This window comes from Astyanax mexicanus, chromosome 5 (assembly GCF_023375975.1).
Source record: "Astyanax mexicanus isolate ESR-SI-001 chromosome 5, AstMex3_surface, whole genome shotgun sequence".
NCBI classification, from domain to species: domain Eukaryota; kingdom Metazoa; phylum Chordata; class Actinopteri; order Characiformes; family Acestrorhamphidae; genus Astyanax; species Astyanax mexicanus.
Genome location: NC_064412.1, coordinates 9317633 through 9339234, shown reverse-complemented (window position 1 = coordinate 9339234; position 21602 = coordinate 9317633). Strand labels below are relative to the sequence as shown.

The 21602-nt window shown below is 39.4% G+C and overlaps 2 protein-coding genes across 3 annotated transcripts in view; both read left to right on the top strand.

Moving 5' to 3' along the window:
- gli1 (GLI family zinc finger 1) overlaps nt 1-12377 on the top strand; it is a 64101-nt gene extending 51724 nt beyond the window's left edge. Inside the window, exons 3-13 of the mRNA XM_007253396.4 lie at nt 1132-1331; nt 3440-3541; nt 3648-3846; nt 4827-4983; nt 5068-5175; nt 6294-6431; nt 6567-6716; nt 6872-7036; nt 7150-7392; nt 7524-7836; nt 7995-12377. Coding sequence (XP_007253458.3) covers nt 1132-1331; nt 3440-3541; nt 3648-3846; nt 4827-4983; nt 5068-5175; nt 6294-6431; nt 6567-6716; nt 6872-7036; nt 7150-7392; nt 7524-7836; nt 7995-10540 — 4321 coding nt within the window. The 3' untranslated portion in view covers nt 10541-12377. The remainder of the gene's footprint in view (nt 1-1131; nt 1332-3439; nt 3542-3647; nt 3847-4826; nt 4984-5067; nt 5176-6293; nt 6432-6566; nt 6717-6871; nt 7037-7149; nt 7393-7523; nt 7837-7994) is intronic.
- Nucleotides 12378-19379: 7002 nt separating this feature from the next.
- The window catches only part of LOC103034067 (zinc finger E-box-binding homeobox 2), a 47441-nt gene continuing 45218 nt past the window's right edge, over nt 19380-21602 (top strand). For both annotated transcript variants that reach the window (XM_022675637.2, XM_007253434.4), the window contains exon 1: nt 19380-19463. In XM_022675637.2, the coding sequence (XP_022531358.2) occupies nt 19406-19463 (58 nt within the window). In that variant the 5' untranslated portion in view covers nt 19380-19405. The remainder of the gene's footprint in view (nt 19464-21602) is intronic.

Genomic DNA, 21602 nt, shown 5'->3' with positions numbered 1-21602 from the left:
ATGAAGAGGCCAAGGGGAGAAATGCTGTGTGTGTGTGTGTGAGAGAGAGAGAGAGAGAGAGAGAGAGAGAGAGAGACAGACAGATCTAAAGGAAGACACTGAGAATCGAAGGAATGTGGGAATTCCCCTGCTGTGTTCCCTCAGACTTGCCTCTTGGTTGCAGAATAAAAGCACTTGGCGCCACCCAGTGGTAGTGAAGATACATCACACATTTTTTTATCGTTGCTGTCCAATGAAAAATAATAAAAAATAGTTTTCAAAGAGTTTCTTTGATTTTACCAAATTGAAAACTTCTGGAAAATAATCAAGAGGAAGATGGATGATCATAAGCCATCAAACCAAACTGAACTGCTTGACTTTTTGCACCAGAAGTGGTATGAAGTTATCCAAAAGCAGTGTGTAAGACTGATGGAGGAGAACATGCCAAGATACATGAAAACTGTGATTAAAAACCAGGGTTATTCCACCAAATATTGATTTCTGAACTCTTAAAACTTTATGAATATGAACTTGTTTATTTGCATTATTTGAGGTATAAAAGCTCTGCATCTATTTTGTTATTTCAGCAATTTCTCATTTTCTGCAAATAAATGCTCTAAATATTTGTATTTACAATATTTGTATTTGGAATTTGGGAGAAATCTTGTTCATAGTCTATAGAATAAAACAACATTGTTCATTTTACTCAAATATATACCTATAAATAGCAAAATCAAATAAACTGATTCAGAAACTGAAACTGAAAAGTGGTTTCTTAATTTCTTCCAGAGCTGTATATGAATGTTTGTCAATAGTTGCTGCTTTTCCTTCACACTGTGAAGCTCCAGCTCATCCTAATATAATCACCTCAAATCGCCATCTCACTTCATTTGGTTTTGATTAGGGGGTTAATGTGAATGATTAACACTTTTTTACTGTTTACTATGTAATTCCATATGTGTCCCTTAATATTTTTTTTGTCTTTAATATTGATATACAATGTAGAAAACAAATAAAGAATAAATAAAGAATAAATTAAGAAAAACATTAGATGAGAAGGTGTCTCCAAAGTTTAGTGACCTTTACACTAAGTTGATACTAAATAAATTTTTCATAAAACTCATATATTGATCTGCATCTGTGTGTGTGCAGTCTGGCGCCGTCGGTCCGTTCAGTGTACAGCGAGGTGTCGTCCGTGTGTGTGCCGCCCCCTTGTGGCCAGCCTGCACAGAGCAGAGCAATGTACAACCCATCCCTCACCCCTGGAGCCTGCATGGACCCCTACATGAGGGCCCCTCAAGCACCTCCACCCCATGGCATGCTGGGACACCGTGGCATGCCACAGCCTGAAGGTGAGTTACAGTACTGAAGTGTGGGTGTGCATACTGGGTTTAAAATATTAAAATATTGAAGCTCTATCAGGACAGGATTAGTTTCTCAGGGGGTTCTGGGGTAATTCTGTGATTTTATTCCCATCCAGAACGATCACGTATGTGTTTTTTTTCTCAGACGTCCTTTGACAGGCTGAATTACCTACTATTTTTCTCTGAACTCTATATACAGTGCCCTCCATAATTATTGGCACCCCTGGTTAAGATGTGTTCTTTAGCTTCTCATAAATTGAGTTTTGTTCAAAATAATATAGGACCACGATGGAAAAAAAGAGTAAAATACAACCTTTAACTCAAGTGAATTTATTCAGTAGGAAAAAAATCCCACATTAAGAAATAATTATTTAACATCAAATCATGTGTGCCACAATTATTAGCACCCCTGATGTTAATACTTTGTACAACCCCCTTTTGCCAACAAAACAGCACCTAATCTTCTCCTGTAATGTTTCACAAGATGGGAGAATACAGAAAGAGGGATCTTTGACCATTCCTCTTTGCACATTCTCTCTAAATCATCCAACGACCTGGGTCCTCTCCTCTGCACTCTCCTCTTCAGCTCACCCCACAGGTTTTCAATGGGGTTGAGGTCTGGGGACTGAGATGGCCATGGGAGGAGCTTGATTCTGTGTGCGGTGAACCATTTCTGTGTAGATTTGGCCACATGTTTAGGGTCATTATCTTGCTGAAAGACCCAGTGACGACCCATCTTCAGCTTTCGGGCAGAAGCCACCAGATTTTGTTTTAAAATGTCCTGGTATTTTAGAGCATTCATGATGGCATGCACCCTAACAAGGTTCCCAGGGCCTTTAGAAGAGAAACAGGCCCACAGCATCACTGATCCCCCGCCGTATTTCACAGTGGGCATGAGGTGCTTTTCTGCATACTCAGCTCTTGTGTTACGCCAGACCCACTTAGAGCATTTGTTGCCAAAAAGCTCTATCTTTGTTTCATCTGACCAAAGCACACGGTCCCAGTTGAAGTCATAGTACCGCTTAGCAAACTCCAAACGTTTGCGTTTATGATTGTGAGTGAGAAATGGTTTCTTCCGTGCATGCCTCCCAAACAGCTTGTTGGCATGTAGATAGCGCCTGATGGTTGTTTTGGAGACTTTGTGACCCCAAGAAGCTACCATTTGTTGCAATTCTGTAACAGTGAGCTTTGGAGAACTTTTTATTTCTCTTATCATCCTCCTCACTGTGCGTGGTGGCAAAATAAACTTGCGTCCTCGTCCAGGCTTGTTTACCACTGTTCCAGTTGTTTTAAACTTCTTAATAATTCCTCTGACAGTAGATATGGACAGGTGTAGGCGAGTAGCGATTTTCTTGTAGCCATTGCCTGACTTGTGAAGGTCAACACACATCTGCCTCACTTGAATGGTATGTTCCTTTGTCTTTCCCATGTTGAAGATAAATGGCCTCTGTGTCACGTCATATTTATACCCCAGGGAAACAGGAAATTGTGAATTACTAATTAAATGATCCTACATACTCTGATCAACTTCGTAAACTACTGTAGAAGTGACAGAAATACTTTTATTAAATTTATTTCCTAAGAATTGTTAGGGGTGCCAATAATTGTGGAACAGGTGATTTTATGAAGAATAATTATTTCTTAGTCAGGGATTTTATTTCCCCCTTAAAATTTACTTGAGTTAAAGGTTGGACTTTACTTTTTTTTCCCATCGTGGTCCTATATTATTTTGAACAAAACTCAATTTATGAGAAGCTAAAGAACACATCTTAACCAGGGGTGCCAATAATTATGGAGGGCACTGTAGCTATTTGTCCACTGCTATGCACTGTAATTGCACTTTGGGCGCACGTTTCCATGGAGATCCATGTAAACACAACAGCGAGTGGAAATGGAGGAGCTACTGAACGCAATGTCATGTGACTGAAAAAGCCTAAAAACTCACTGGTCCTCCTGTTTTTTCAATTGCATTCTGGATGCAAGAGTTTTATCACTGAGTAGAAGTGTGAAATGTTTCTTACACACGTCCCTCTGAGAAACTAATCCTGTCCAGATAGAGCTTAACTCGTATTATTTTGTATTTCTGTGTGTTTTAGGAGGCAGTGGCACCCCCTACTGTAGCCAAAGTAATATGATGACAGCGCATCACGGCTTCACTCACAGCCAGCCAGGCTCAGAACACATGGTTTCAGGAGACGGTAAGCAGGTCTTCTCAATGGCATCATACTGTATGCAAATTGAATACAAAAGGTTTTACCTCCTTCTCACACCATCTTTTTTTTCTCTCTTCTCTCGGTCCATCAGGATCTCGCTTCTCAACTCCCCGCTCCATACTGAAGTTGAGTAAGAAGCGAGCGCTGTCTATATCCCCTCTTTCTGATGCCAGTGTGGACCTGCAGACAGTCATACGCACCTCTCCCAACTCTCTGGTGGCATTCGTTAACTCGCGCTGTGGGCAAAATGCTGCCAGCTCATATGGACATCTGTCAGTGGGAGCCATGAGGTAAATGGAATACATAATAAGAATGTAACAGTGGTGGTTTGTGACAAAGTAAATGTCATTCATTACTGTACTTAAGTACAGTAATTAGTTTTATCATGTATCGGTCCTTTACTGAAGTATTTCCAGTTTCAGTCACTCTACTACACTTGAAACTCAAATATATTAACTCCAGTGCTTTAAGTTAGATCTGTCATTCATTTTTCATTATGTGCATGAAAACTCTATTTAACCTCTATTTAATGTTTATTGTTTTCAAAGTAATTGCAATATACAGGAAATAGCACATTAATTCATCTCAACAAACAAGCAAAAATCATTTGTTGGTAGCACACCAAAGATAATGAGCACCAGTATTACTAAAAGATTAAAGCAATAAAAACAGAAATTTAAGAAACATTACACAGCTACAAGTTAGTCAGATTTCAATATTCTACTGCCAGTACTGCCTACTGTTCCATTAAAACAATTTAGTAGTTTTACATCACACAGTGCGACAGTGTAAAATTGTGGGAGTGTCCATGCCTACATAAATATGTGAATAAATTAAATACAAAGATTTACTAAAGTTAAAGGAAACCACATGTTTGAATCTTTGTTTAAAACAAGTTTTATTCAATTTAAACATGTGGCAAATAATAAAACTTAAACTGAAATTTTGCTGGTTCACAAAAGCTAACTTGCCACTTGTTTTTTTTTTGTGTTTATGATAACTGTAATAGACATCAGTGTAATCAGACTAATTATGTCTAATAAAAAAAATGGTGATGCAAGAAGGACACAAGACTATTTACACATTAAATTCAATTAATTGAATCTTCTTATAAAGATAATAGTAGGACATCAGAGTCATAATAATGTATGCTACTTTAACTTTCAATACTTAAATATCATCATAGACCATGACTGAATGTTTTGAGTTTGATATAATTATGTATTAATTTTCTCTTATGTTAACCATTGCTATCTCTGTCTGGCTGCAGTCCATCAATGGGTTACTCTCCCTCCATGAACTACCAGTCCAGGCCTCAGGGGAGCATGTACGGAACTCCACTCGGCCACCATCCAGCTTCAGTTGGCCCTCCGACACGTCTGCCTCCCCACAACCCCCGGCTTCATGCACCCCCAAAACACGGACATGTAAGAGAGCATCCTGAGAATCCTTTTGTATTTTACTGTGATGAAATGATGAGAGATTTGAGCTGTTGTGGTTTGTGTGCTTAGCTGAAGACTGAACCTGTGCTGGGGAGCGTGATGGACGGAATTAACGTGAAGAGTTTAGAAGAGCATTCAGAGGGAGATGTGGCCAGTCCGTCTTCCACTGGAACTCAGGTATATATAATAGGTTGTTGTATTGTTTTTGTGTCTAAAACAGAAGAAATGCTGCCTTAATGCCTTAATGCTTTAATGCCCAGCTACACTTAATAATAAATAATATACTGGATCTACTTCTTTGTAACAATTATGTAACAATTTGCATGCATCTTTTTAAGTAATCCCAACTACCCCGAAAAAAAGGATGCATAAAATTTACTTTACATTTTTTTAAAGTAAATTTCATTTCTTTTAAAGTTTCTTTTAGTAAACTTATAAAAATAAATAAATTAATTGTAATTAGATAATATTGTATGCAGAAATAAAGTTTACTAACAGAAAGGATTGATTCAGCAAAAATAAATTAAGTAAAGTTTAATAAAAGAAAGGATTGAAAGTCTTGAAAAACGAGTTACTTAAATTTACATAAAATTACATTTTCTTAAAAAAGCAAATGCAGAAAGTTGTGAAATTTTCTTTAAGTAATTTTTACACATATTTTTTTCGGTGTACAGTAGATTGTTGTTGAGAAAAATCCATAAGCCTTATTATTATTGGACTAACTTAGCTTAGCTTAGCTAGTTCCATCAATTGCTCTTTTTTTATCTCCAGTGGCAGAAATATTTTTGCTGGATGAACTCAAAATTTGTCCGTTGTTGTGCTGATGCAAAATTGTTTGAGGTTTATATAAAGATTAAAAAATGCATCCAAACAAAATTACATTTTAAATTTGTCTTAACTTTCAATAAAAAAAAAAAAATCTTAGAATGTAATTAATGTTTTTGGTTAGTTGAACATTTTCTAAACGTTACAGTAAACATAATTGGAGCATTCAGTCTGTCAAATATTCGCAAAATATATTGCAGTACAGCAAAATACATATATCTCAGTGTAAACAACAGCAGTAAACAAACTTGTTTTCATGTTTTCTAACGTGCTTCATGATGTTAGAGAGTGTTTCAGACACTTGTTTGAATTGGAAAAGGCATGTACTATTAACCCTCTACTCTATTATGTCTATGGAAAATTAATTGAAGATGAATTTCACACCAGATACTTATGAAATTACTCTCCAGTGTTTATGCAAACATGATTACTTACATTACCTTGTACTGAATAAAACGTATGCTCTGCAGGATCCTCTTATTGGTCTTCTGGAGGGCCGAGATGATCTGGATAAAGAGGAGAAACCAGAGCCTGAGGCTATCTATGAGACCAACTGCCACTGGGAAAGCTGCAGCAAAGAGTTTGACACCCAAGAGCAGCTTGTTCATGTAAGATATGAGACAGCAGATTGCAGTGGATGGGCTTAGGAATTTTAGGGCCAGAGCCTTTATACAATACAGTGTGCAACCACTACCTGTCTTTTTTGCAAAATAATAATATATATATACTGTTTCCCTCTCCAGCACATCAATAATGAGCATATCCATGGAGAGAAGAAGGAGTTTGTGTGCCACTGGAAGGACTGCTCTCGTGAGCAGAGGCCTTTTAAAGCTCAGTACATGCTGGTGGTGCACATGCGCAGACACACCGGGGAAAAACCTCACAAGTGCACTGTAAGTTTCTATATGTGTGTTTAAATTAGTGTGCGTTTAAGAGTTTAAACTTGCGAAATGTATGTGTGTTTAAGCAACTCATAATGTGTTTAGTCTGGATTAACATGCCAGCGTTTTTTAATGTCAGTTTTCTGTTTTTTTTGTGTGTGCTTTAGTTTGAGGGTTGCAACAAGGCGTACTCTCGCCTGGAGAACCTGAAAACACACCTGCGCTCTCACACAGGTGAGAAACCCTATGTGTGTGAGCACGAAGGCTGTAACAAGGCTTTCTCCAACGCCTCCGATCGTGCCAAGCACCAGAACCGAACACACTCCAATGAGGTATGAAGCCAACATACATCATACAACTACAGACTAGTTCATTCTAATTCAGACAGTCACTGAAACTTTTAATTTTCACACTAATGCTGTATGTGTGGCCTTGTCTTTCCTAGAAACCCTATGTGTGCAAAATTCCTGGATGTACAAAGCGGTATACAGACCCAAGCTCTCTGCGTAAGCATGTGAAGACAGTGCACGGGCCTGAAGCGCACATCACTAAGAAACACCGTGGGGACACAGGACCTCGACCTCCTGGTTCTGCCCTAACTCCTGGATGTCAAGGTTCAGAGTTGCTGGTGGAAAAAGAGGAAAAGACCAGAGAAGATTGCAAGCTGCTCGCTCCGGAAAATGCAATGGTAAGAAATGGTTCTGTCAGTCTTAAAACATCTTACAAGTCATCATCTTACAAAGTCTTGCAAATGTGTTTTTTTATATTTTTTTCTCTCTGTCTGATTTTATATATCTTTGTTATATATATATTTTTAAGAAGTCTCAGCCAAGTCCTGGGGGCCAGTCTTCCTGCAGTAGCGAGCGCTCACCACTGGGGAGCACCAACAACAACGACAGTGGCGTGGAGATGAACCTTAATGCAGCTGGGAGTCTAGAGGATCTGACAGCTCTGGAGGATGGAGGGGGCAACAGTGCAATGGAGCCCAATGGAGGAGTGTGTTCTGGGGGCATGGGCATGTCTACACAGGCCCTGAAGAGGCTGGAGAACCTGAAAATTGATAAACTGAAGCAGATCCGCAGGCAGACACCACCAGGCCGGGGGGCAGGAAACAAATTACCAGCACTTTCAGGTAGAGGAGATGTAGAAATATAAAGTCGCATGTATATTTCATTGATTCTTTCCAAGTAACACGTCTTTAAACAAGAGTATATTGGACCTATACTGTTCCATTTGTGTACTTGAACTTGCTGGTTGTTAATACAGATCATTTTCTCTTTCTCCCCTCAGCATCAGGTGAGATGATTGGCATGTGTGGCCCCTCCCCCTTGCTTTCGAACCGTCGTGTGATGGAGCTTTCTACCCCTGAGCTGGGTGGAGGTGGAATGGGCGGAGGAGGAATGGGTGGAGTCGGCGGAATGGCTATGCCCTGCCCTCCCAACGACCGCCGTGGAAGTGGCACCAGCAGTCTTAGCTCCGCCTACACCGTGAGCCGCCGATCCTCCATGGTTTCCCCTTACCTGTCCAGCCGACGCTCCAGTGATGTATCTCAGGTCGGAACAGGTGGACATTGCCAATCTGTCATGGGAAATAATGTAGGAGGAGACCCATTATCCCCAGAGAGCAATCGCAGGACTGGGTTGTGCCAGGGCGGTGCCAGTGGATTGCCTGGTCTGCCTAGTCTCACTCCGGCACAGCAGTATAGTTTGAAGGCCAAATATGCAGCAGCCACCGGTGGCCCACCTCCAACACCTCTACCCAACATGGAGCAGCCTGGTACCCCTGGCAGACGTTGTGGTTTTATGAGTGACTACCAGGGCCAGCCGCTGCCTGCATTCCTACATCAAGGGGGTCCAAGGAGACACAGTTCCAACTCAGAGTACGGCACAGGCATAATCTATCCACACCAGGCACCTGGGAACAACACACGTCGTGCCAGTGATCCGGTGCGCTCTGGTGGGGACCCTCAAAGTCTCCCCAAGGTGCAGCGCTTCAACAGCTTGAGTAACATGGCAATGATGGGCCGCCGCAATGCCCTGCAACACTGTGGTTCTGATGCCAACCTCTCAAGGCACATGTACTCACCACGACCACCGAGCATTACTGAGAATGTAATGATGGAGGCCTTGGCCATGGAGTCTCAGGGGAACCCCACAGAGGGCAGAGAGCAAGGCACCACAATGCAAGGTGGAGACCGAACATACCTGGGCTTTCAGCAGTCTCAGCACCATCCTCATGCAGGCAACCAGCTCTCCCCTGGACATGAAGGCATTGGATGCATAGATCCATCCTATCAGTCCCAGATTCAGGGACAATACCAGGGCCAGCGTGGGGATATGGGCACAGGAGAAGTGATGGGCCAGAATGACATAGCCAACTCCCTTCTCCAGCAAGCCGAGTACAGTATGAGCACTTGTCAGCTTAGCCCATCTGGGCCACACTACCCAAGCTTGGGCCAAACCAATGAGGGAACAGGTCCCTGGGGACAGACCAGTCAACTCCAGAATCCCCATGTTGGTTTACACACAGGGATGCAGTTTCCAGATACTGGAATGCAGACTCAGCAGTATACTCAAGGCATGTATGATCCTAGTGTTGACCATAACCATCCAAGGGTCACTATCAAACCAGAGCAGTACCATCCAACCATGGGAGGGTCCAATGCATGCCAGAATGCCAAGCCTCTTCAGCACCGCCAGCCTGGTGCTATGGAGCTATGCCCGCAAGCATTCCCATCACAAACCCAAGAACAGGCTTTAATGGGCAAAGCCTCCAATCCCAGCTGCGACTTCCATCATGGTCAGATGAAGGTCCAGACAGGTCATGGCCAGCAAAACCAGGCTGGAGCGTTCCCAAGTGGTGGAAGCCTGAGTCTCGGCTGTGCAGGCTCTGTGCTGACCGAGGGCCGGAGGTCACAGACACCAATGTTGCAGGTGAAAGAGATGATGGTCCGAAACTACGTGCAATCACAGCAAGCCCTCCTTTGGGAACAGCAGCAAGAGCAGCAAGCAGCAGACAGTAGCCTCTCGGGGAAGCCAGACAGCATCGAGATGGGAGGACAGCCAGTCGTGATGCAGCACAGCCCACAAAATCAGCAGCCTACCCAAAACCTGTACCATAACACTTACCAAGGCTACACAAATCAGAATGTCATGAGTCCCCCAGCACAGAGTCAAATGACCAGTTCAGTGACAGTCAAGGAACAGATGGGTGGCATGCAGAGTTCCTGCTATGGTCATGACATGGTGCCGCATCCACCTCAGAGTCGAAAGCCACTGAGTCGCCAGAACAGTGTTTCCAAGCAAACAAGTGGTGCGTACCTGGGCAGCCCACCACACCTGAGCCCTAACCACTCTACTGCTAGTCCCAGGAGAGGAGTACGGTTACCACCTGTCCAGCAACAGCAACAACACACAGAGAATTTCTACTACTCAGGTCAGATCCACATGCACCACAATGTGGATAAGTCTCTGGACCCCCAGGATGGATCCTGCCTACCCCAGCAGCACCTTGCAGGAATGGAAGCTTCTACAAAGGCTGCCTCACTGGCCTATCCTGACTCTACCCCCATGTCCAATACTTTGGAGAACCTGGACTTGGAGAATGCTCAGATTGACTTTGCTTCCATCATCGATGACCCAGATCCTTCGTCTTACAGCCCGGTTAATCCAGGCCTGGGTCACCACACTTCTTCCTCCCAGGCTTCATCCCGTTTAACCACTCCCCAAAACTCCATCACCCTTCCCTCTGGCCTTTCCAACATGGCAATCGGAGATATGACCTCTATGCTGACGTCCCTTGCTGGGGAGAACAAGTATCTGAACACACTGTCTTAATGGGTCAACTCATGGACATGGACCATCATTCTGGCAATATTGAAACGTAATGAACTAAGTTGACTCCAGATGAATGACCCTCAGTGAAAACCAAAGGTTCTTGTGGACCTTCCTCCACTCGCTGTTTTCAGTGAGCCGCACTAGACTGGAATGGTCTCTAAGGATGGGTTGATTCTGGTTCTTCCCAGGATCTTACCCTTTCTGTTTGTTGGTTTTGTTTGTGTAATAATGATTCCTCAAACATTGCGTGGCGTTTCATTATCAAAGCTAAAGGGGCATTCCATTTGCCGTGATGGGACTGTTGATAATGAAGCGTTTTGTTTAAATGTAAATATATTATACCTTTAAATCAGAAATGGACTGTATATTGAGACAATGATATGGAAAAAAAAATCATCTGCTTTCTTACAGAGAGTAGCAAGAGTATTATAGAGCACATTTCAGTTTAGGTACTCTACAAACCAGCCTTTTAAACAGAGTCATTGGTACAAGTTACAACAGGCCAGAAGTGCATTTGCCCATCGTGGCAAATGATCGAGGTACAGGTGCAGGAGTTGGCATCTAGAAAATGACTGAAACAGTCAGACAGGTGGATGGAGAAGGTACACAACTCTGAAACTCTTAAATGACCAACAGTCATAATGCCTATGCGCAGTGCAGTATTCAAAGCCTTAACAGTTGTTAGTGTTGCTGATTATTATTCAGTTGAATGTGGAGGGTAGAAGAACTAAGTCTGAATCTGAATTCAGTGGAATCCATTTGACGTTTTCTTATTATTCTTCTCGTTTGTTTTCAGACAGGTAGCTGTAGTCAAATGGCACTGAGTCACTGTTAACTGTTGTCTGTTGTTTGAAGGCCTGGATGCACTAAGCTGATTTACTCTGATAAAACAGCTGGACATACAGTAGATTTTTAATGAGCTCATGATCATTCAGTACACAGAAAAGATGATGTAAGATGTAAAGTGCAATTTCAGTTTAGATTTCAACATTCAGTGTTAATTATGTGCCTACGAACATTTATCTACAATAAAAATAAATGGTTGCTCTTTGTCATTACAGTGTGTCATAATACCAGATTTACTTGTTGCCTTAGTGTTTCCAGGTCCTGAGCTGTCCTGACCACATCATACAAGCTAGCCTCTTAGCATTGCACTGACAACAGCACTAAGCTGAAGAACAATTATGAGAAAAATAGATATTCAGTCTTGTTACCATTTTTAAAAGTTTTTTTACCGTTTTTACAGTATAGTGTATGGATGCATTGCATTCAGGCGGCATCCAGTTGACAAGCTAAAGGTCTTTACGTCCAGTTTTAGCACACTTTACTCATGTGATGCCTCTCTACAGTGTGAAGAACTCTTTTTCGTTCTTCTAAGTATTATAACAGGGCAGGGTACAGTTTCAACCCCTAGCAAATCCCAGTGTTTCCCTACAGCTGGTCATGGCATACCAAAGATGATTGGCACTGAGAAGAGTGCATGTGCACCCTTTCGTAATACAGTCATGTGGCCGTGCCTCCGTAGTGCTGATAGAGAATGTAATGTGTTTAACATTTCTTTTTTTATTTTCTTTTTTTTCTAAAGAAGATTAAAACAGTTTGTGGATTTTGCATTTCTCTGTGTGTTCTGATGTTTGTCACAGTTCAGACTTTTTTCCTTTTTGCTGGCAAAAGATCATTAATGTAGTCATACAATTTTATGCTAGCTGTTATTACATCTATTTACAGGAAAACAAGTGATATATTTTTTGCATACCATTTTCTACATTTTTATACAAAAGTAAAGGTACTATATTTTACCTGTTTATTAATAAACACAGCCTGTGATGAAAGCAAAGCTTGTCTTGTTGCATCTTTTACATTTGCTTGGTGATGAAAATGATTATATAATGTTATAAAATAACGTGTATCTGGACTGTGGAAGAGGAACCAAACAGATGTGCTGCAATAATAGATTGTATAATAACCTGTTGGAAGAAGAGCATACTAAAACGGATTGGACCATTGAATTTTATCGAGCTTCTAAGGAGAGGCTCATTATTTAAGGAAGCTCTGGAAAGAACACTAGATGGAGCCAGCACTGAAACTCTGAGCCCTGGGCAACGATCAGATTTACTGCACTTCTTTCACACAACTTTCCTTCTGCTTTAGTTATTCTGCTACTATTTAAGTCGCGGACGCAATATTCTTCAATTTACCCACTTCTTGATATAAGATCAAGAGAAAGATTTTCCTGGACGGCACTGCTGAGTGTGTAATTTTGTGACCACTGCTCCCTGGAAGCCTGGGGTCAATAACAGAGAGCTTACCCTGCGCCTGTGTGTCTGTGTGCAGCACTAGAGAAAGTTCCTCCTGGCATAGTGTTCCTCTCTGAGTCAGTTTTCCTTATGATCTTCTTCTACTCTCTTGAAGGTGCCACAGCTTTATAGGGTTTCCTTGAGTGATGCCACAGAAGAACCATTTTTGAATCCACAAAGAATATTTTTTGCAAAAGAGCCGATCATTAGATATCTTAAAATTGGTAAATATGTACATTTATATTGGATTAATTGATGATACCTGTGGAAATTAAATCTCAACATTAAGTGTGTATTTTACTCACTGATTCACTGATATTAAAGTAAACACAAATAACAGTAATTTAAAAAGTATACATTTTGCATTAGTGTATCATTAAGTGATGGGAGTCTATTATTATTTATAGTTCTCATAATATCAACACCTGGTTTGGTAAATCTGTGCCTGATTTGGTGCTTTCCGAGAATTTAGCTTTTTGATGAATTTAACTAAATGATCTGGAGTTAAAGCTGCAGTTGGTCTGCAGGTCTGGGTTCAGCAACAGTATGTGCTGAAAGAATGAGGTCAGCTGACTACCTGAATATACTGAATATAGACCAGGTTATTCCATTAATGGATTTTTTTTTTTTTCTTCCCTGATGGCACGGCCATATTCCTAGATGACAATGTCACAATTTATGGGACTGAAATTGTGAAAGAGTGATTCAGGGAGCATGAGATCTTCATTTTCACACATGGATTGAGAGAGAGTTCACCAAAGAGTACAGATCTTAACCTCATTGAGAATCTTTGGGATGTGCAACACTGGATTGAATTATATATTGAGACATTACAGAAGCTTATCAGAACAATGCCAAAGTGAATGTGTGCTGTAATCAAAGCTAAAGGCAGTCCAATGAAATATTAGAATTTGTTTTTTTTTTGGCCAGGCAGATAAATGGTTTAAAATAATGTGATCAGCTGCCTAAAACCTCTTTTTGTAATAGTTTTGTATCTCCTCTACAAAAATGGTTCTGTTTTATGGCTTTTCTCAAAGATACCTATTTAAGCACCTTAATTTTAGAGTGTATGTGTAATTCTATACTAGTGTCCACCTACATAAAAACATAGTTTTACATTATTTTTGTTTTGTCCCACTCACACACTTCTTTAAAGCAACATCAGCATGGTTTTTAACTAGCATATCGCCACAACTTTGTGCTAATGAGTGTATGAGTCTGACCTGATTTAGCTTTTCTTATAAATAACCATATATCAACAATTTCTTTCTTATGGAAGAGATAAATTATTCTCTAACATCTGCTTAAATTAAATTTAGTATATTTCTTGGGGGCACTTAAATAAAATAACTTAGAAATTAAATAGAAATTAAAGGAACTGAGTTTTCCTAATAAGAGAATTTTTTGTATATGGTAATTCACAAAAAAAGCTTTTTTTTGTTACAATAAATAAAAACTGTTTATGAAAGAACATACAAAAAGCTCCAATATGATTCTGAATGAAATCATTTTACATTGACTTTCATTAAAAGTTTTATTAATATATATTTTTTTTATATTTGAAGAAACAAGATTTTTGTATGACAGTGACAATATCACTATATACAGGGCAACAATTCACTTTTCTAGTTATTAACACTTAACATAAAACCACTAATACTAAAATACCTGTATCTACCACTCCTAAATAAAATTAGAGATAAAGGTAGGTTTGACATTTCACCTTGGGCTTGAGAAAATTAACACAAGAGGAGTATTAATCATGTGCATCATATTTGATGTGTATCGAGATAATGTTTCATGATATTGTGTATCATGAAAATTTATTAAATATATTTATTTTAATCACCTACGCCTAGTTCAGAAGGATGGTGCAGAGGGTTAAACCAGCTTCAGATCTGCAGCCTCGGCCTAAGCCCTAATGCTTGGCACGCTGAGCTCGGTGATACAAATGGAAATGGTGAAAAGAGAAGTGAGGTTTTCACATGCGAGAAAAGTGAGGTGAGGATAATGACTTGTCTTTTCTTGCCATTCAAGTGAAAGCTTCTTTTTTTTTTTCTTTGTCACTGTTGGCATATAATTAACTACTGCTTAATATGCTCTTGGGGAGAGCTGCTCCCTGTGCTTTCTCTCTGAACCCCAGCCATACCTACACACACACACACACACACACACACATTCAAACACACAAACATAGTAAGAAACATGGTCAAAATCCCTGTGGATCACCACACTCTGGGCTCTCATGTGTGTGTGTGGGTGTGTGTGTGGCTGTAGGTGTATGTGTGGGTTTGACCATTTGGTGCCCAAATTCCTTAACTCCCTTAACTGCTATCAAGTAGCAACTTCTGGGGTTGCACACACACACACACACACACACACACACACACACACACACACACACACACATTTACAATCATCAGATGTTGTTTACAGCAAGTCTTTTTTTATAGATATCTTCCATTGTCTCATCAAAATCTCACACTTTCATTTTCCATTTTTTTTTTTTTTGTTATTTTGAGAGAAAACTGCATTCTATTCCAAAATTTGGTAAATACCTAAAGTTCTAAACAGAGTAAAATGTTATGGAGTTCTATTTACACACATTTATTTTACAAGTCTAATTAGCTTCACTGCCCCTCTTTATATAAAGACTATATAAAGTTCCTGATTTGGAAATACAGTGTGATGTTTAGTTTATGTTACAGTGTAATATAGATTACAGAGTGTAAACTCAACACAGAGAAGAGTATTACTGTCCCCCCCTCTCACCTCCTCCCTCCCCTCTCTCCTCTCATCCCTGATCCACAGCAGGGTGTTGCTTTCTTATCCCCTCTCCACCTCCTTTCCTCTGCCGGACAAAAGGCCTGTGACCTCTCATCCCTCTCTTTTTCTCTTTCTTTTCTCCACCTGGAATCCTCCTTTTTATGCTCCTGAAAGGACAAATGTCCATTAGCAACTCCAGAGAGGGTCAGCAAGAGGATTAGGGTGATTTTACTGTCAGTCCTCCTGTATTGGTGTGTGTGTGTGTGTGTGTGTGTGTGTTGGGGGGGCTTAATATATATGATTTTTTCTTTTTACCTTTTTTGAACTTCTTCTGATATTTTAACACCTCTTTTCTGTGACTGTAATGTAACCAAACTAATTAACTAATTACTTTCCCAGATTGTCTGGATAGGGATGGAAAGGGGCGCCATGTTCTGCGAATTGGTGTTTCCAATTATGTGTCATTTTCCTCCCAAAATAACGCAGTAATTCTGTGGTAACAATTAGCATGGTGGGTTTGTGGTGCTTTATGAGGGGGCTGAATGAGTCTCACACTAAATCCAGAGAATGAGATAACGTGTTACTTTGTGGGCCCTGAATCAGGACACCTCACCCGCTTGTAGTCAGTTTAGGAGGCTACACTCTAAGAAATATAAGTACAGATTTGTACTTAAAAGAGTACAAAGCTTGTCGCTGGGGCTGTACCTTATATTGAGGCACAAAAAAGTACCTTTCAGTGAAAGTCCTTTTTTGTACCCATGGTTTTTGTGGCAGTAAAGATCATAAAGATTATAAACATTATCATCAACTAAATATGGCTCAAAAACTTGATGATACAAAATTGTCTGGCTTTCAAATAAAAAATGTGCAATTTAAATATATACTGTTCATTAGTACAGTGATGCAGAATACTGAATGTACCCTTAGGCTGGTTAAATGGTACAAATTTGTACTTATTGCTGTTAGGAATGACTTTGTACTTCAGAGGGAACAAATCTGACCCCGTAAAGACCAATATTGTACCTTTGAGGGTACAATTATAAAGAGTGTACCTTCGAGTACAAAAAAGTACTCATATCGTACCTCTGTTTTTTAGAGTGTACAGTATGTAGAGAAATCATAGGAACACTACATTATTAACTTCTAAGTCTTCAGTAGACATTTAGCTCGTTGGGTTTTTTGGGATATAGTAAATATACATTTTTATAACTATTAATTAAAAATCAATTAACAGGATACTTATACACAACAACAGCAAAAATAACAATAAAACTATTATAACAACTAACTACTATTAATACTTCTATTACTACCCCTAATATTACCTACAACTACTTTCACTACTACAATAACTACCAATAGGGTACTATTAGTATTGCTACTACTACTACTACTAATAATAATAATAATACCTACTACTAGTACCTAATAATACTTATTATAATAATAATATTACTATTATAACAACAAAATCACTAGTCATACATTATGATTACTACCAATAGGGTTCTACTAGTATTACTAATAACACTACTAACTACTATTACTATTACTACTAATTCTATTACTACTACCACTACTACTTCTACTACTACAACACTGTAAAAATAACATTATGCCAAAAATATATTTGAATTCGGACTTAATTTAAAATGTATTCTTGCTTTTTTGTTGTATTTTCTAAGACGTTTTGTTCAGTCAGCTTAATAATACTAATAATCACTATAATACTAAATCAACACTACTACTATTATTATTATTATTATTATTATTATTATTATTATTATTATTATTAAAAGTTACATGTTATTAACTGATTGATCGGTGGTGTGCCAGGTGTGTTTGTTTGTTTTACAGGGTTAAGAGCACTAACAGTAAGAGCATGCATTAATCAGTAAAGTGTGTGTTGATGTATTAGCTCAAATGCACGATTAACGGTTTAAGCTGAGAGGAATCGTTTAGTCATTTTTACTCCTGCATTATTATGCCTCAGTGTGTGTGTGTGAATGTGAATGTGAGGGCAGGGGTCCTGAGTGCTGATGCTGCTGCGTTTTTCCGATGTGTTTTTCAGTTGCTAAACAGATTACGGTCCCATCATTCACATAATGAGCGACCAATACAACACTTCCTACAGCGATCAGCTGGACGGGGGGGGGGGTATTATTTGGGGGGGTTAACGGGTTAACGGGTCGAACTGTGAGCACAAGAGCACAGTACAACCAAAACCAACACAGTGAACATCTCTTTAGTGCAGCTATTCGCTTGGGATTTGTTTAATTATGTGTTTGTTTGTTTCTTTGTTTGTTTCTTTCTTTATTTTGTTGTTTTCATACTTATAATAATACCAATCAAGAAGAACAATGACTTTGAAAATTACACATTACTACTGACAACAAGAGTCAAATATGATTAGCATCACACCACATCACGTGTTATTAATAATATCTCTATATAAACATATGTAAGGAAATGTATGTTTGGTAGATTTTTTCTTTGTTGTAACAACGCTTCTTAACAATAAGTCATATATCTTGGAAAGACTGTAAATTTCGCTTTTAAATGGACCCACGTTTGTAAGGAAGTGCATGTGTGGTATAAGCAGCAGATTTGAATAGATGGGTTGCATCCATGAAAAAAAAATGCCGAATATTCTCTGCCAATGCAAAACAGCTTATTTTGCTGTTACTATTGACACTTGTCAGACTGTTCGTATTTGTCTACAAAAAAGTTACTTCTCAAAACCCACCTTTTCAGACTGCTTTTAATTTATAATGTAATGTAATGTAGAAATTTGGAGAAAGTATATTACAAAATTATTATAAAACCGCCTATATTCTTATTTTTTATGACTGTATCCCTTATTATTATTGTTATAATTTTACCTTTTACTTGTCCTATCTTTGTATGTATAGTGCCTATATAAACAAAACATATTATTATTATTGTTACTTGTTTATTTGAGCTTCTGGTGCATCCAGGCGCTGCCAATCAGGTGCTGCCTGATTAAGAGCACCTGTGAGCACGGGTCCTGCTACAGTGGTCAGTAGGTGTCTGCTCCAAGAATCAGCATAATTTCCCCAATGGTTGAACAAACTGCCTTCCACTACCAGAACATGAGCGTCCCTCTACATTTAATAAACTCCTGAAGACAGAGCTCCTTAAAAAGCACTTACTCTCCTAACACCTCTAACTACAAACTATTTTGACCTCATTCCCTGCTTCCTCGTCCTTTCCTCCTCTATATCCCACTATTTTCCAATGGCCTCCATTAGGTCCTTTCAAAAAATGTCTTTGTCTTATTGTTAAATGTGGGCTTCGCAAAAAGATGACACCCAAATAAGATCAAATTCGAGAACACTGTCATTCTTCTCTAGCATTGGCAGAGAAGATTTAGGATTTTTTTTTTCATGGGCACAACCTTAGCACATTCTCAATCCCACAATGCATGTTCATTACACGTTTTACAAATTAACAGGCTTTTCAACAATATGAGACTTATTGCAAAGAAGCATTGTTACAACAAAGAAATGCCGAACACAAATCATATAATAACTTTTATCTGTGCGCGTGCTCTGGCCTTCTGGCGCGTTCACTTTCCCCACTCTCCCCAACTCAACACCAGTCCAGCTCGTGAGTGAAGAGCAGTGTGTGTGTGTTGGGGGGAGTGTATGCAATCGTACATGCGTGAGTGTGTGTGCGTGTGCGCGTGAGTGTCAGTGTGCCCGGCCCCTTAATGACATCATCAACGCTGGAGCGCGCGGCTGTGGCGCGGCCGGAGAGCCCGGAGCGCCGGAGAGAGGAGATGGCGGAGATGAGAGGAGGGAAGCGGAGGAAGCAGGCGAACCCGCGCAGGAACAGAGGTACGGGTCGACCGGGAACCACCGGGGCTATCGGGGGGTCGTACACTTGTGGGGAGACACTGGTATACTGGCTGGAATGGGGTGATTTTGAGATGCGCGCATTTCCAAACTTCCACACATTCGGTAGCGCCGTCTCTGTTAAAGTAACGGGGTTTATGGGTTCTGGATGGGTTTAGAACATCTGAAGGTGCTTTGAGGAGGAACCTTAAAGAAAATGTGATATAAAAGCACATTTTCTAAAGGGGTTCCACCACAGTTCCAAAACTAAGAACCCATAAAAGTTCCCAAAGGAACATGATAGATAGCTATACTTCTAACAGCGCGCGCCGTGGCACACAGGCAGCGCACACAGTGAGCGCTGAACGCGGTTCTTTGAGCGCTGAAAGCTGAGGAGGGAAGCCGGTGAAGGTCTGAGGTGAGGCGGGCAACAGAAGTCCGGAGAGACCCTCAAAAGTGCTCAACATTTGGTGCACGAGCATCGCTGCTTCAGCCTTTATCACTTGTTGCATTAGATACGGAGTACCGTGAGTGAGGAAGCGCGCGCCGAAAGGTGCTCATCGCTGTCCTGCAAAAAAACTTATTGTAGCCTTTTTTGTCATTTTTCACTTCTGGACCTGGATTCTAAAGCTGACCTTTAGATTATCTTTTGATTTATATGATGAACTGAACAGTAGAATTGCTCAAAAAATGTTGTAGACAATCGCAGAAAGAGCCCGATATTCTGCAATTAATTTGGCACCTTTAAACATTTGCGAGAACTGTTTCAAACAGTTCTTTCAAACCCTAACTATAGTGTTTGTTCATTTCGTGTGTTTGTTCATAAACTGTTCCTCAAATGTTTTTTTGTTATTATTTCCATTAAAAGTTAAGAAGCTAAAACTGTAAAGTTTGCGATTTTGTAGAGATGCAAGGTTTTTAGTCACAGCGACGGTAATGGTTTGCGTTTTATTTACAGTAGGTTTGTAAAAAAAACGGTTCGTCTGTTCAAAAACAAGGTGGATTAAAAAGATTCACAATACATCTTTTACAGATTTTGGAGAATCCCAGGCTTAAAAACCTGCAAACCTGTTCTTTTTTTACGCTCCTTTTTAAAACTGTAATGTATAATTGTAACGTAAGACCCACACAAGCTGCATATATTTTTTGTTAAATTCTATTCAATTTAACTTTGCTATTATACTGATATAGGGTTGCACTCTAAAAACAGTGAAACAGCTTATACTTAATTGACACATAATATCACACATCTTTGTTTTTGCATTTTTTTTTATTAATTTTTAATTTTAGTTCTTTACATTGTGTCAAAATTTCATAGTTAATGGACCTATAGAAATACCCAGCTGGCTTCCATTAAAACATTTTGCAATATTGCAATTTTGGAGATAAAAGTTTTAGCATGACAGTGGCTGTATATTTTATTAAGAAGGTGAGGATAGAATTACCCACTAGCTAACCAAAATTCTCCTGGTCCAACATCGGTTTGCGGTACATGCTGTAGGCGACCCATGCAGGAACAGGAGTGTTTGAAAAAATATGCATGAAGGTGAAGAACCTTCACATGATAGTAAAGAACCTTTACATGATATTTAGATCATTTAGATCTCTTTTATGTCAGGTCAGAATTCGGCAATATGAAACATATCACACTAAAAAGATTAAAATTCAATATATTGTGATGTATGACAATACTGTAAGCTAGATAATATTTTTTAGGAAAACTGTCATAGTATAAAAACAGCCTATTATATTTATACACTGTGAGTAAAAAAAACATTTACTTTGATCCAAAATAACAGTGGGTTTTAATGACAGAATACAACACTGCTATTTAGTGGACAGGGTTTAAACACAATATAAACCACTTCTGACACCATTTTTTACATCCAAAATAATAATTAAAAATCAATACTGTGTTTTTGTAAATTGATACAATGTATTTTTTAGTACAAAACAAAACATTGTGATGCTTCGGTACATCCTTATTTTCTTTCATTCCTAACATTACAGTTCTCTACACTTTGAAAAGTTCTCCATTCACATACAGTATTGTGCAAATGTTTAAGGCAATTTCTTTACCAATTTCAGTAAAGAAAAAGCTTCTTATCTGTGCAGTAAGTGTTTATTAGCTCATTAAAACAA